Source organism: Carcharodon carcharias, assembly GCF_017639515.1.
Source record: "Carcharodon carcharias isolate sCarCar2 chromosome 32 unlocalized genomic scaffold, sCarCar2.pri SUPER_32_unloc_2, whole genome shotgun sequence".
Classification (NCBI taxonomy): domain Eukaryota; kingdom Metazoa; phylum Chordata; class Chondrichthyes; order Lamniformes; family Lamnidae; genus Carcharodon; species Carcharodon carcharias.
Window position 1 is genome coordinate 219,255 of NW_024470686.1, and position 15,630 is coordinate 234,884.

At 46.0% G+C, this 15,630-nt stretch overlaps 1 protein-coding gene across 1 annotated transcript in view; it reads right to left on the reverse strand.

The window, feature by feature from the left end:
* Positions 1-15,630, reverse strand: part of LOC121274141 (talin-2) — a 402,472-nt gene that overhangs the window by 167,372 nt on the left and 219,470 nt on the right. Inside the window, exons 19-22 of the mRNA XM_041181315.1 lie at positions 12,913-13,011; positions 10,542-10,709; positions 9,481-9,775; positions 7,901-8,067 (exon numbers count right to left, since the gene is read on the reverse strand). Coding sequence (XP_041037249.1) covers positions 7,901-8,067; positions 9,481-9,775; positions 10,542-10,709; positions 12,913-13,011 — 729 coding nt within the window. The remainder of the gene's footprint in view (positions 1-7,900; positions 8,068-9,480; positions 9,776-10,541; positions 10,710-12,912; positions 13,012-15,630) is intronic.

The following is a 15,630-nucleotide window of genomic DNA, read 5'->3' on the forward strand; positions in this document are numbered from 1 at the left end:
CTATCTGTAACTCCTCCAACCTTAGTGTCGTCTGCAAACTTACTAATTAGCCCAGTTACATTTTCCTCCAAATCATTTATGTATACTACAAACAGCAAAGGTCCCAGCACTGATCCCTGGGGAACACTACTAGTCACAGCTCTCCATTCAGAAAAGCACCCTTCCACTGCTACCCTCTGTCTTCTATGACCAAGCCAATTCTGTATCCATCTTGCCAGCTCACCTCTGATCCCGTGCGACTTTACCTTCTGTACCAGTCTGCCATGAGGGACCTTGTCAAAGGCCTTACTGAAATCCACATATATAACATCCACTGCCCTTCCTTCCCATTGTCACTTCCTTGAAAAACTCGACCAAGTTAGTGAGACACGACCTCCCCTTCACAAAACCATGCTGCCTCTCACTAATACTTCCAAATGGTAGTAAATCCTGTCACGAATTATCTTCTCCAATAATTTCCCTACCACTGACGTCAGGCTCACCGGCCTGTAATTTCCTGGATTATCCCTGCTACCCTTCTTAAACAATGGAACAACATTGGCCATTCTCCAGTCCTCTGGGACCTCACCCGTATCCAGTGAGGATACAAAGATTTCTGTCAAGGTCCCAGCAATCTCCTCCCTTGTCTCCCTCAGTACTCTGGGGTAGATCCCATCTGGCCCTGGGGACTTATCCACCTTAATATTCTTCAAGATGCCTAACACCTCTTTTTTGATCTCAACATGACTCAGGCTATCTACACACTCTTCTCCAGACAAATCAACCGCTAAGTCCTTCTCTTTGGTGATTACTGATGAGAAGTATTCATTTAGTATCGCTCCCATTTCTTCTGGCTCCACACACAGATTCCCACCTCTGTCCCTGAGTGGGCCTACCCTTTCTCTGGCTACCCTTTTGCTTTTTACATATGTATAAAAGGCCTTGGGATTTTCCTTAATCCTGGTTGACACTGACATTTCATGACCCCTTTTAGCCCTTCTGACCCCTTGCTTAAGTTTCTTCCTACTTTCTTTATATTCTCCACAGGCTTCATCTGTTCCCAGCCTTCTAGCCCTTACGAATGCTTCCCTTTTCTTTTTGACTAATCTCACAATATCCTTCATTCTCCAAGGTTGCTGAAACTTGCCACGCTTATCCTTCATCCTAGCAGGAACATGCCAGTCCTGAATTCTTATCAACTGACGTTTGAAAGCCCCCACATGTCAGTTATTGATTTGCCCTCAAACATCCGCCTCCAGTCTAGATTCCTCAGTTCCTGTCTAATATTGTTATAATTAGCGTTCCCCCAATTAAGCACCTTAACCTGAGGACTCCTGTTATCCTTATCCACCAGTACCTTGAAACTTACTGAATTATGGTCACTTTTCCCGAAATGCTCCCCTACTGAAACTTCGACCACCTGGCCGGGTTCATTCCCTAATACCAGGTCCAGTATTGCCCCTTCCCTAGTTGGACTATCTACATATTGTCTCAGGAAGCCCTCCTGGATGCACCTTACAAATTCTGCACCATCCAAACCCCTAGCACTAAGTGATTCCAGTCAATATAGGGAAAGTTAAAATCACCCACCACAACAACCCTATTGCTTTTACATCTTTCCAAAATCTGCCTACATAACTGTTCCTCAATCTCCCACCGGCAATTGGGAGACCTATAGTAAACCCCCAACATTGTGACTACACCTTTCCTATTCCGGAGCTCTACCCATATTGCCTCGCTGCATGAGCCCACCGAGATGTCCTCCTGTCGTGCAGCTGTGATATTCCCCTTAACCAGCAGTGCAACTCCCCCACCTCTTCTACACCCCTCTCTATCCTGCCTGAAACATCTAAATTCTGGAACGTTTATCTGCCAATCCTGTCTATCCTTCAACCAAGTCTCTGTTATAGCAATAACATCATAGTCCCAAGTACTAATAATACTAAACCTTTGCAAAATTACTAGTTAAGCCTCAAATGGAGTACGGCATTCAATTTGGGGCCCTTTACTTTAGGGAGGATGTCAAGGCCTTGGAGAGGGTGCAGAAGAGGCTTACTGGAATGGGACCAGGGATGAGGGACTTCAGTACATGTGGGGAGACTGGAGAAGCTGGGATTGTTCTCCTTCAAGCAGAGAAAGTGTTGAAGAGAGGTGTTCAAAACCATGAATAAGTTTTGTTTGAGTAAACGAAGGGAAAGTGTCACTAGAGAGAGGGGTCAGTAACATGAAGACACAAATTTAAGAGAACTAGCAAAAAAGAAATCAGAGACAAGGCAAAGAGGTTTTTTTAAAAAAATACAGTGAGTTGTGATCTGGAAGGCGCCGTCTGAAAGGGCAGTGGAAGCAGATTCAACAGGAACTTTCAAAAGTGAATCTGAGAAATATCTGAAGGGAAAAACATTGCAGGGTTATGGGAAAGAGCAACTGAGTGGTTATTGGTTAGCTCCTTCAGAGAATGGAAAAGGCACAAGGGGCCCTCCTGCTCTTTCCCAGTGACCCACAAATAAGTCCTCTTCAAATATTTACCCAATCCTTTTGAAAGTTATGACTAAATCTGGAATCTGCTTCCACCACCTTTGCATTGAGGTCAACTTGCTGAACAATCCTACTCCTGCTCCTAATTCATATGTTCATTTGTTTTTTCTCATCATGCCTGATTCTTTTGCCAATTCTGGTTCCCAAACCTCCTGCTTCAGGAAACTGTCCCTATTTGCTTTATCCAAACCCTTCATGATTCTGAAAGGTGATTAAATCTCCCCTTAACTTTTTCTGCTTGAGGAAGAACAATCCCAGCTTCTCTAGTCTCCCCACATGACTGAATTCCCACTTCCCTGCTCCCACTCCAGGAAATCTCCTCTGCACCCTCCCCATGGCCCACTCACTGCCAGATGGTGGTGCCCAGAAATAGACGCAATACTCCAGCTGAGGCCTAAGCCAGTGTTTTATAAAGGTTCATCCTAACTTACATACTCTACCCCTCCATCTATAAAGCCCAGGGTCCCATCAACTTTCTTAACAGGGTTCCCAATTTGTCCTTCCACCTTCAAACATTAAATTTATCATATCCTCAGGTGATGAAGTCCTAAATAAAATAACCTTACTGGTTTCACATATGCTTATCCCTTGATTGAGAAAACTGGCACATTCATCCAGATGTAGCAGTTTAAACCAGACCCCTCAAGCCAGTGTCACCCTTTTCAGAATAGAGACTGGTTTCTTCTGTAGTTCACGCACAAGCTCTTTCATTTCCCAGGCATCCCTGGAGATGTGGGATTTATCGTTCCTCTGCCAAGCTAGCCAAGACTCTGGTGTTCCGGCTGCATTGCTCATTCTGGCCGGGACAGTCTCATGATCAGGCATCTGGTTTGTGATATTCACAGACAAACACGGCAGAGACTGGCTCCTCTTCCAGCTCTGGGGTGGGGGCAAGGCTAATGGATCAGGTGTAAAGTTGTGCAGGTGGAAGATTTGAAATTCCCACCTTCGTGTTTAAATCTCTCCATGGCCTCTCCGCTCCCTATCTCTGGAATCTCCTCTGGCCCCTCAACCCTCCCAGATCTCGGAGCTCCTCTAATTATGGCCACTTGCACATTCCAACAATCACTGCTCCACCACCGGAGGCCGCACCTTCAGTTGCCTGAGCCCTGAGCTCTGGAATCCCCTCCCTAAACCTTCCCCCGCTCTCTCTCCAGCTTTGAGATGCTCTTTTAAACCTACTCTGTTGGCCAATTGGCTCACTTTCTCATAGGTCAATTAGGGATGGGCAAAAAATGCTGAATTGGACCCATGAATTAATAAAATAAATTTGATCACTTCACCTGACCAAAACATGTGGCCTCATATGGTTATGTGTCAAATTTTGTCTGGTTATCCTCCTGTGAGATACTTTGGTTTTCCCATGCTTAAGGTGCTAAATAAATGCAAGTTGTTGTTGTAGCGAATAGGCCTCAGGTCCCCGCCATACCACCTTGACCCAGGGAGTGACACAAGAAGAGCACAACCTGGTTTCCTACCTGCAGAGTTCAGAAAGTCGAGGGACAATCTGATCAGGATGTTTTCAATGATGGGAAAGATTTGACAGGGCACCCACCGAGAAATTATTCCCTATGGCGGGGGGAGTTAAGGACAATGGCACGTGATCTTAAAGTTAGAAAAATTAAAAGCAGAAAATTCTGGAATTACTCAGCAGGTCCGGCAGCGTCTGCGGAGAGAGACATGGGGCTGAATTCTCTGGTTGGCGAGTGGGGGTGGGGCCCCGTCACCGACACGTCAAATGGCGAGTGCTGAAGTCGGGCGTGTGTCTCGATATCACCGCGCATCATTTGGGTTTTCAGTCCGGCGGGCACACACACCAATCGGCTGTGCGCCCGCCGAACTGTCAAAGGCCTATTGAGGCCTGTAAAAGATGAATTAACTCAATTAAATGAGCTGCCCGTCCAGCCTTAAGGTTGTCGGGCAGACGAGGGGCCCAGGCGGCCTTCGTATTTATCACGAAACCTCATCCCTGGGCGGGGTGAGGTTTCATAAAGTGTTTTAAAATTCAATAAAAACTATTCTTCGACATGTCCCAGACAGTGTCACTATGTGGGGACATGTTTTAAACGTTTTTAATTACTTTATTTCAGTTTTTAAATATCAATCTCTCTGTGCCGCAGAGAGATTTCTGCGCTCTGTCACGCGCATTCGCAAAAGTGTGCTGGCCCTGACTCAGGAAATCCCCCTCCCACCGCCACCCGCACAGGGAGCGCTCAACACTTCCAGGCGAGCGTCACGCTGAGCGGGGGGGGGGGTTTAATTGGCCCACCCGCTGGTGCGGCCCCGATTGGGGATGTCAATCAGGTCCACGCTCGCTCCTGACTGACCCTGCACAACGCCCCCCCTCCCAACAGGGGGGAAAATTCAGCCCATGGAGTTAACGTTTCAGATCAGTGACCAGCATCTGCACCACCTTCTGGTTTCAATTTCACAATTCCAGCAGACACATCTTTTATCTCAAAAATAGGAACTCAATCGGGATTGAAACCACACAATGTGCAGCAGAAATCTGGAATTCTCTTCTCCAAAAGGGCTGAATGTTGGAACTTTCGAGACTGAGATCCATTTATTTTTGTTCGATCCAACTGTCAAGGGATATGGAGTCATGGTGGGTAAATGGAGTTGTGGTGCAGATCAGCCATGACCTGACTGAATGACAGAGCAGGCTTGAGGGGCTGAATGGCCTCCTAATGGCCTCCTCATCTTCCAAACGTCGTTATGTTACTATAACTATGACCTGCAACCCAGCTGGTCATTCATCAGTGAAAAGTGAAAGAAATTATCACTTCCTTCAGCCCCAAGGGCAGCCTGTAAAGGGGGTTAGGCTGCAGGGGGCACAGCGCTGCAGGGGGCACAGCGCTGCAGGGGGCTCTGCCCATGTACCAAAGAGGGGTTCTGGTGAGTTTCTGTCTATCTTTTAAATGACCCTTTTTATATTAGACACATCGCAATAGGAGCAGTTCAAATATCAGCACCAATGAAGGAACTCAGCTGAAAGGCAAAATGATGCAGCCTGGTCTCTCTGACCATACACACAAACCATAAGGGTAACATCAGTCCTTCTCTCCATTTACCACCCATTGCAGAAAGCACAATATGCTAGTCATTCATCCAGATGTTCGAATGGCTTCTGAACAAGAGCAGCAGTAATGCTTTAACCGGCCTCACATCTGGTCCCTTTGTTTCCTCATTTATTATTCAGTTGGTTGCATTAGGCTGTGCTTCACTCGAAGCTGAATGAGCAGCAGCAGCTCTTAATCAGTGCCAGGGGACATTTAAAAGATTGACTACAGAAGCCAATCCTGACATCTTTTTAAGGCTGGCAGATAACTGAGCAAAACTTGTAATCGACATTACAATTTTACAGAAATGGGCTTGGCAGGCTGGGGAAGGGAATATTCAGTGCGGAGGATGTGGGGTGCGGGGTACTAAGACTCACTCGTTGGCCAGTAGATGCAGTGGCAGCTTCTCCTGTCTGAAGAACATGGAGTGAACTCATTCCTGCAGCGATCCAGCAGTTTTCAAGGTTACTTTTCCGTGCACCAACCCATTAATTGTCAGGTTTACTGAACTGAATTTCAAAGCTGGGGTTTAAACGGACACCCTCTGGTTCATTCGTCTGGTATCACAACCAACAGGGCTACTACGCCCAGTGAAACTTGGAAAATAAGTGATCCGGCCTTTACAATGAATTGTGTTTTTACCTGACAGGGTTTTGTCTTTAATTTTTAAATAGCTGCTTTGATATGATCATGAGGACCCAGCAGCACGCCCTTGTGAATGTCAGCTAACAACATACAGTCCCAGTGTGCAGCTCTACAGAGGATTGAAAGCACATTGCTCATCAGGGGAATGTGACAACCTGGGGTCGACTGCACTCAACACAGGGCAAAACCATGGAGAAACATCAGGAAAACTGATGCTCAGCCACTCACAGCTCATGATATTAAAAAAAAGGTAAAAGCAAAAAACTGCGGATGCTGGAAATCCAAAACAAAAACAAAAATACCTGGAAAAACTCAGCAGGTCTGGCAGCATCTGCAGAGAGGAACACAGTTAACGTTTCGAGTCCCTTTGACTCTTCAACAGAACTAAGTAAAAATAGAAAAGAGGTGAAATATAAGCTGGTTTAAGGGGGGGTGGGACAGGTAGAGCTGGATAGAGGGGCAGTGATAGTCCTGTTGAAGAGTCATACGGACTCGAAACATTAACTGTGTTCCTCTCCGCAGATGCTGCCAGACCTGCTGAGTTTTTCCAGGTAGTTTTGTTCTTATATTAGAAAAAGGCTTCAATTCACATCAACTCTATATTTCCTTAGTACTCATTCTCAGGGTGTGAGCGTCGTTGGCATGGCTGGTGTTTATTGCCCATGTTTCGAAGCTCTGAGAAGGTTGTGGTGAGCTGCCTTCTTGAACCGCAGAAGCCCCATGTGGAGGTTTGCTATCATTCCAGCACAGACAAGAGGGGCTGAATGTCCTCCTTCTGTCCTGTAACCATTCTATAATTCTACAATAATGCCCTTCACAGGGCAACAGCAACTTATAGCACCTTTAACATAATGAAGTGTCCCAAAGCACTTCACAGAAGCATTATAAAACTATAGCTCGGTCAAAGAGGTAGGTTTTAACGAGCATCTTAAAGGACAAAAGCAAGGTCGAGAGTAGGCGATTGTTAACAGAATCCAAACTGGTTGGTGAAGCTCAAACAGGACAGAGCTTGTCTTTACTGAGAGAGTTGAGTGACTTGCTCAGTCTCACAGCCCTCCTCCACTCAACCCAGTGTCCCAGCTTTCCCCTATTTACATTATTAACATGAGCTCATAATGTTTAATTAAACAATGCCCTTCATCTGTGTATCGCGACAATATAATTAACGTGCTATTAACAGAGAGGTTTAGGGGGAAAATTCCAGAGCTTGGGACCCAGGCAGTTGAAAACAAGGCCACCAATGATGCTGCGATTAAAATAGGGGAAGCTCGAGAGGCTGGAACTAGAGGACCAGAGATATCTGGGAGGGTTGTGGATCTGGTTGAGATTATAGAGATACAGAGGGGCAAAGCCATGGAGGGATTTAAAATCAAGGATGAGAATTTTAAAATCAAGACATTGTTTAGCCAAGAGCCAATGTAGGTCAGCGAACATGAGGGTGAGAGGGGAATGGGACTTGATGGGAGTTAGGATATAGGCAGAGTTTTGGATGACCTCAAGTTTACAGAGGGTAGAATGTGGGAGATCAGTGAGGAGCGAGTTGGAATAGTCAAGCCTAGGGTAAAGGGTTAACCACATAAGACTGAACTGAAAATACATCAATTTGTTGACAAACCACTTGGATTTGTCCCATAGTTGAGAAAGAAGGGGTTTCAGACAGACAGGGAGGAGTTAAATACCTTTGCAGCTTCTACCATTCTTGCTGTGGAATCGGCCAGAAGCTTGGCAGCAGCAAGTAGCTTCTTCGAGTTATCGACATCGCTCTCTGCCTCTGCGTCCGATCGCATGGCATTCACCAAATCCGACGTAGCCTGAGCTAGCACTCGAGCCTGCCGAACCATCTCTCCTGTGGGTCACAGACAGCAATTCACTGTTACTCAACACTGCCCAGCCAATCAAACCAGTGAACTCAGCAGCTCCCATTTGTTAACCATTCCCCCTAATGGTTGCTGACGAGCTGTTGCATAGTCCCTGGAAATACCCCGACCATTACTTCAACACCTTCCAAGGTTCACTTGTCCTTGCTATGACTCAACTTCCCCTGTCTAGATTCACATTGCCTTCGAATCTGTATCCAGGATATTTGTGTGGATCTGGGGAGCTGGCGGCATAGTGATATTGTCACTGCGCTAGTAATCCAGAGACCCAGGATAATGCTCATGGGACACAGATTCGAATCCCACCATGGCAGATGGTGGAATTTGAATTCAATTAAGAATTTGGTATAAAAAGTTTAATGATGACCACAAAATCTATTTGGTTCACTCATGTCCTTTAGGGAAGGAAATCTTACCTGGTCTGGCCTAAATGTGGCTCTAGACCCACAGCAATGTGCTTGACTCTTATGAACAAGGGCAATTAGGGATGGTCAATAAATGCTGGCCTAGGCAGCAATGCCCACATCCCATGAATGAATAAAAAAAATTAAGAGCAGAAAAGACCCCAAGAAGATTCTTGGGCATTCCATTCAATCCTCCTACAAATCCAAACATCATTATCCTCATAACCACCTCCTCTTGTGACCATCCACACCCAAGCTTCACTTGGAGTTTCTCCTACTTTATCAAAGACTTTTCTGAAATTCTAAATACACCAGGACATGGGATATTCCCCCGTCTACCACTCTCCTGTAAATAAGTCAAGGAGATTGGTCAGCCAGGTGTTAGGCCCTACTAAAGCCCCACTGACTGTTAGTTACCAGATTACTCCCATACCTATGTAACATTACCTCCTCCAGTTATTGATGCAAGTGTACTGGGACAGTGATTGCTTGGTCAAAATGATCATTTTCAAATCTTGCCAATCTATTGATATCTCCCCAATATTCAGTGGTCTTTTTATTTAAAAAAAAAACATACTTTTCAGGTCAATGACCTGAACTGTTAACTCTGTTTCTCTGGCCTGAGTTTTCCATCAGTTTCAGTTTATATTTCAAGTTTCCATCATCTGCAACATTTTGCTATCATCTTATTAACAGAACTGAGGCAGAATATTTCGATTAAAATCCTCATCTTTCAGGAAAACTAAGATCGGAGTTCAGTAACCTGCACTAGACAATCAGCGCTGAGACACAAACTAAACACTTGTGAAGACCCTGGAGCATGAGCAGGCCTAAAGCCAGCACACTCGGGTTTTAAAGAGCCGGCAACTAGCTCCTGCCATCAACCTTTCAGGGCTCATCATTCAAAGAGTTGGGAAGTCGCCTTTCCAAATCTCTTTCTCAGACACGTAGATGCTCCTCTGAGCTGCTCCCACTTACCGGCATCACCCATGGAACTGAAGATGCTCTCTGTAACCGTCATGATGGTGTCAGTAGCCTGGTCGTAGCGTCCAATGGGTTCCCCTTTGCTGGCATACTGACGCACATGCTGGAGGAGGTCGTTGAGGGCTTGGCTCACCACACTCGCTGCGGCACTGACCTGTTTCAGGAGCTCAGCATCATCCGTTGCTGCCTGGCAGGCTTTGACGCAGCCCTCCACCGAGCGATCTACCAGCTTCCCAGCCTCGACCAGCTGCTCCTGACACACAGGGGAGCTGATGGTTGGACTGACCACCTGTGCCAGACCAGGGAGAACATCAAAGCAAATGGCTCTCAACGTGGAACTTCACAGGAGTCTCAAGTCACATCCAATACAACATATACATCACAGATACACCAAGTTAACCCAAATGCACCAGATATCACGGGATCTTGGAAGAGACCATTCACCCCATTCCGCCTCTTTAAAAGAGCTATCCCAATTGGTTCCACCAACCTGCTTATTCTCATAGTTCTGCAAATCTCCCCCCCCTCAATAAATTAATGGTATTTATCAGCTTCAGTATGGTCATGATGAGCAGTGCAATATTTGAGAAATGGATATCATTGTGTCAACATCAGACACTCACAGTCAGGTATAGCACAATGAGCAAAGCTCCCGGTATTGTGATGTAACCCGGGAGAGTGCCCCAGGCTGGTAACAGGGGAAATCGTTCCACCTTCCATCTCCAGGACCATTTCAGTCTGCCGGATTAACACCGGCTACTTGTGCTGTTGGTACCAGGCCTTTGGGAAACGGGCCGAGGTTCCTCCCACAGCCAGCTGAAAGATGAGGCTTTCATTCATTCCAATTAGGCTGGCTTGACTGAAATACCCAGAGGTCAAAGGTCAACAACCCACTGCAAAACCATTTGTGGCCTTTATGGAACCAAACCCAAAGCAATCACAACAAAGACCTACGCAAAATAAGAGCCTCTGAATTGATGCAGTCATAGTCCGTGTGGAACCATTGTAGAGGAATTCTGAGGTCATTCCTCCTATGGTTCCTGCCACCCACTCACCTTTGCACAGGCAACCAGCTGGGATGTGGAGAGAGCACACTGTGTGGCAGCAGTGATCACGCCATTCTGCAGGACGCTATCTTCAGCCGCCTGGGCTACGTTCTTTGCCTTTAGGACCAACATGGCAGCCGCATTCGCCACAGCCTTTGCCAAGTTCATCAGCACATCCTGCCAGAGGGAGACAAGAAGATAGTGGCCCAGTGTTACTGGAAGAGTCCATCCCACCACACCGGTGAGCTTCCTAAACCTGGCCTTCCAGATTGTCTGACCTACCACATTCACAGAACAGAACGGAAAAATAAATACCCTGCATCTGGCACAGGTGAGGGGTTTAATTCTGCAGATGTTGAATGGTTTCATTTTCAACGAAGGGATCACTGATCACCTTAAACAATTACTGGTTAACAATACTGAACACTGACACTCACCAATTACAGGTTAACAATATTGAGCACTAACACTAACTGATTAGTGGTTAATAAGACTGAGCGTTAACGCTCAGTAATTACTGGTTAATAACACTGAGCGTTAACACTAACCGATTACTGGTTAACAATACCGAGCATTAACACTCACTAATTATTGGTTAACAATACTGAACATTAAGACTAACCAATTACTGGTCAACAACACTGAGCATTAAGAGCAGCTGATTACTGGTTAATAACACTGAGCACCAACACCAACTGATAATCAGACAGCATTTGCACTAACTGATTACTGCCTAATAACACTGAGCTTTAGTATTAATGGATTACTGGTTAACAACACCAAGCATCAATGAAAAACTGCTTACTAACACTGAGCATTAACTTATTTACTGCCTTTCATGTAACAAAATGTTCCAAGGTGCTTCACAGAAGTGTTAGAAAGCAGAATTTAGCCCAAAGTGTTAGGAAGCAGAATTTAGCCCAAAGTGTTAGGAAGCAGAATTTAGCCCAAAGTGTTAGAAAGCAGAATTTAGCCCAAAGTGTTAGAAAGCAGAATTTAGCCCAAAGTGTTAGGAAGCAGAATTTAGCCCAAAGTGTTAGAGAGCAGAATTTAGCCCAAAGTGTTAGGAAGCAGAATTTAGCCCAAAGTGTTAGGAAGCAGAATTTAGCCCAAAGTGTTAGAAAGCAGAATTTAGCCCAAAGTGTTAGAAAGCAGAATTTAGCCCAAAGTGTTAGAAAGCAGAATTTAGCCCAAAGTGTTAGAAAGCAGAATTTAGCCCAAAGTGTTAGAAAGCAGAATTTAGCACTAAGCCACATTTGAGAAGATGACAAAAAAATCTGATCAAAGGGGTAGGTTTGAAGGAGGAAAGTGAATTTGGGAGATGGATGTTAATTAAACAATAATTGGATATTCATTTGTAATCAGGTGATGACACTAACTGGGGACTCACCTGTGCTCCTATATTTTGGAACAGACTGGAACTGTGCTTGATCAATGTTGAGGTGTGTGATATGTAGTGTGTGTCTCTAAATAAAAGCTCCTAAGTATCTAAAAACTAGATTCTAGGTCTAGCCTTCACTGCCTGACTATCTGAGTTATAACAATAGAGAGAGTTAGAGAAGAAACTCCAGATCTTAGGGTCTTGGTAGCTGAAGGCACAGCCACTAATGGAGCAGCAAATAAAATCGAGAATACTCTAGAGGCCAGAATTGGAGGGACACAGATATCTCAGAGGGTTGTGGCGCTGCAGGAGATTAGAGATCGGGAGAGATGAGGCGATGGAGGGATTTGAAAATAAGGATGAGAATTTTAAAATTGAGGCACTGCTTTAACTGTGAGCTAGTCAGCGAGCAGAGGGGTGATGGGCGAACAGGACTTGGCAAAGTTAGGATGACCTCAAGTTTAGGGGGGTAGAAATGAGAAGTCACCCAGCAGCACATTGGAATTTCTAAGTCCGGAGGAAACAAAAGGCCAGATGAGGGTCTCAGCACCGGAGCAGAGCTGGGCGACGTCACAGAGGCAGAAATATGTGGTCTTAGCAACAATGCAGATATGGAATTCAATGAGTACTGGCTAGTAATGTTGAGCAATAATGCTACAGAGCACTAAAATTCAGAATTAACAGTCCCTGGCTCCTGGGTAATAACACAGCACTATATTAACATTCTCATTTGTGCCAGTGCCACGTATTCATAGAGAAACTGCAAGTGTGTGATTTAAGTAAGCTGAAGATTAGAACATTCTGGAACAAATATAAAACACAGAACAATTCCATGCCAGAGGGACAGGACAATCCCAGGAAAGTCTTTCAAAAACAAACATGATCTGGACCCGCAGATATGATGGGATATTTTAGAGGGGGCAGTAAAATTGAGAAGATGCCACATAATCCCTCCAGAAAGAGGCAGGGTTTCCTGATCAAAGAGGCTCTTCTTCCTACCTGAAACCGTTCGTCCGTTTCGCTCTCTCCAATATGACGCAGAAGGTCTCCACTAGCCTGCCCAATGCTTCCAGCTGCTGTCAGGACAGTCTGCCGAGTCTGGGGACAAAAACACACACATATTCACATCAGACAAAATACACCTGCATGAAACAGGCTCAGCATAAACCCCTGGGTGATGTTGAGGGTGGGAGTAACAGCTTCTATTCCTGGTTTGTAGGGACAATGCGACAATTCTCAATACCCCAGTCTAAAGAATTTAGCAAGTTTGTACCGAATGCCCAGTGTCTCAGTGGGAAGTCACACAGCAGGAGCATTGGGCCATATAATGCACAGTGTATTATTCTGCTGTGAAGGCAAGACCATGTCTTAAAATGGAGAGCTACCTTAAGCTGGAGTTGTGCCTTGAAGTGCAGAGAACCAGGTCTAAGGGGCGGGGTCTGTGTTGAAGGAGGCTTGTCCTATTTTTGTAAAGCCGCAAGCCGACTTGTTGAATTAAGCAGAGACTAAGGACAATAAGGACAATAAGGACAATACTTTTGATGATCTGCTTCTATCACTGCTTGTTTGTCCCTACAACCACACCCCCCCCACCTCTCTCTCTCTCTCTCTCTCCGCCCCCCACACACACACCTTAAACCAGCTTATATTTCAACTCTTTCTTGGACTCAAACTCAAGTTCTGTCGAAGGGTCATGAGGACTCGAAACGTCAACTCTTTTCTTCTCCGCCGATGCTGCCAGACCTGCTGAGGAACCGGAAACGACAACGGCAATCGCAGTTCTGTCAACCCTGCAAAGTACTAATATCTGGGGACTTGTGCCAACATTGGAAGAGCTGTTTCACAGACTAGTCAAGCAACAGCCTGACATAGTCATCCTCATGGAATCATATCTGACAGAGAATGTCCCAAACAGCACCATCACCATCCCTGAGGTGGCAGCATGGTGGTATACAGTCGGGAGGGAGTTGCCCTGGGGGTCTGCAGCATCGACTCCGGACCCCATGAAGTCTTATGGCATCAGGTCAAACATGGGTAAGGAAACCTCCTGCTGGTTACCACGTACCGCCCTCCCTCAGCTGATGAATCAGTGCTCCTCCATGTTGAACACCACCTGGAGGAAGCACTGAGGGTGGCAGGGTGCAGAATGTACTCTGGGTGGGGGACTTCAATGTCTATCACCAAGAGTGACTTGGTAGCACCACTACTGACTGAGTTGGCTGAGTCCTAAAGGACATAGCTGTTAGACTGGGTCTGCAGCAGCTGGTGAGGGAACCAACAAGAGGGAAAAACATACTTGACCTCATCCTCACTAACCTGGCTGCCACAGATACATCTGTCCATGACAGTATCGGCTGGAGTGACCATTGCACGGTCATTGTGGAGACGAAGTCCCACCTTCACATTGAGGATACCCTCCATCGTGTTGTGTGGCACTACCACTGTGCTAAATGGGATAGATTTCAAACAGATCTAGCAACTCAAGACTGGGCATCCATGAGGCTGTGGGCCATCAGCAGCAGCAGAATTGTACTCGAACACAATCTGTAACCTCATGGCCCAGCATATCCCCCACTCTACCATTACCATCAAACCAGGGAATCAATCCTGGTTCAATGAAGAGAGCAGGAGGGCATGTCAGGAGCAGCACCAGACATACCTAAAAATGAGGCGTCAACCTGGTGAAGCTACAACACAGGATTGCTTGCGTGCCAAACAGCATAAGCAGCAAGTGATAGACAGAGCTAAGTGATCCCACAACCAATGGATCAAATCAATGCTCCACAAGTCCTGTCACATCCAGTCGGGAATGGTGGTGGACAACTAATCAACTCACTGGGGGAGGCGGCTCCACAAATATCCCCATTCTCAATGATGGAGGGGCCCAGTACATCAGTGCAAAAGATAAGACTGAAGCATTTGCTAAAACCTTCAGCCAGAAATGCCAAGTGAATGATCCATCTCGGCCTCCTCCCAAGGTCCCGAGCATCATAGATGCCAGTATTAAGCCAATTCGATTTGCTCTACATGATATCAAGAAACGGCTGAAGGCACTGGATACTGCAAAGGCTATGGGCCCTGATAATAACCCGGCAATAGTACTGAAGACTTGTGCTCCAGAACTTGCCGTGCCCCTAGCCAAGTTGTTCCAGTACAGCTACAACACTGGCATCCATCTGGCTATGTGAAAAATTGCCCAGGTATGTCCGGTACACAAAAAGCAGGATAAATCCAACCCAGCCAATTACCACCCCATCAGTCTACTCTCCATCATCAGTAAAGTGATGGAAGTGGTCATCAACAGTGCTATCAGGCAGCACTTGCTGAACAATAACCTGCTCACTGACGCCCAGTTTGGGTTCCACCAGGACCACTCAGCTCCTGACCACATTGCAGCCTTGGTTCAAACATGGACAAAAGAACTGAACTCCAGAGGTGAGGTGAGAGTAACTGTTCTTGACATCAAGACCACATTTGACTGAGAGTGACATCAAGGAGCCCCAGCAAAACTGGAATCAATCAGAATAAGGGGAAAACTCTTGACTAGTTGGAGTCATACCGAGCACAAAGGAAGATGGTTGTGGTTGTTGGAGGTCAGTCATCTTAGCTCCAGGATATCATTGCAGGAGTTCCTCAGGGTAGTGTCCTCGGCCCAACCAACTTCAGCTGTTTCATCACAGACCTTCCTTCCACCACAAGGTCAGAAGTGGGGATGTT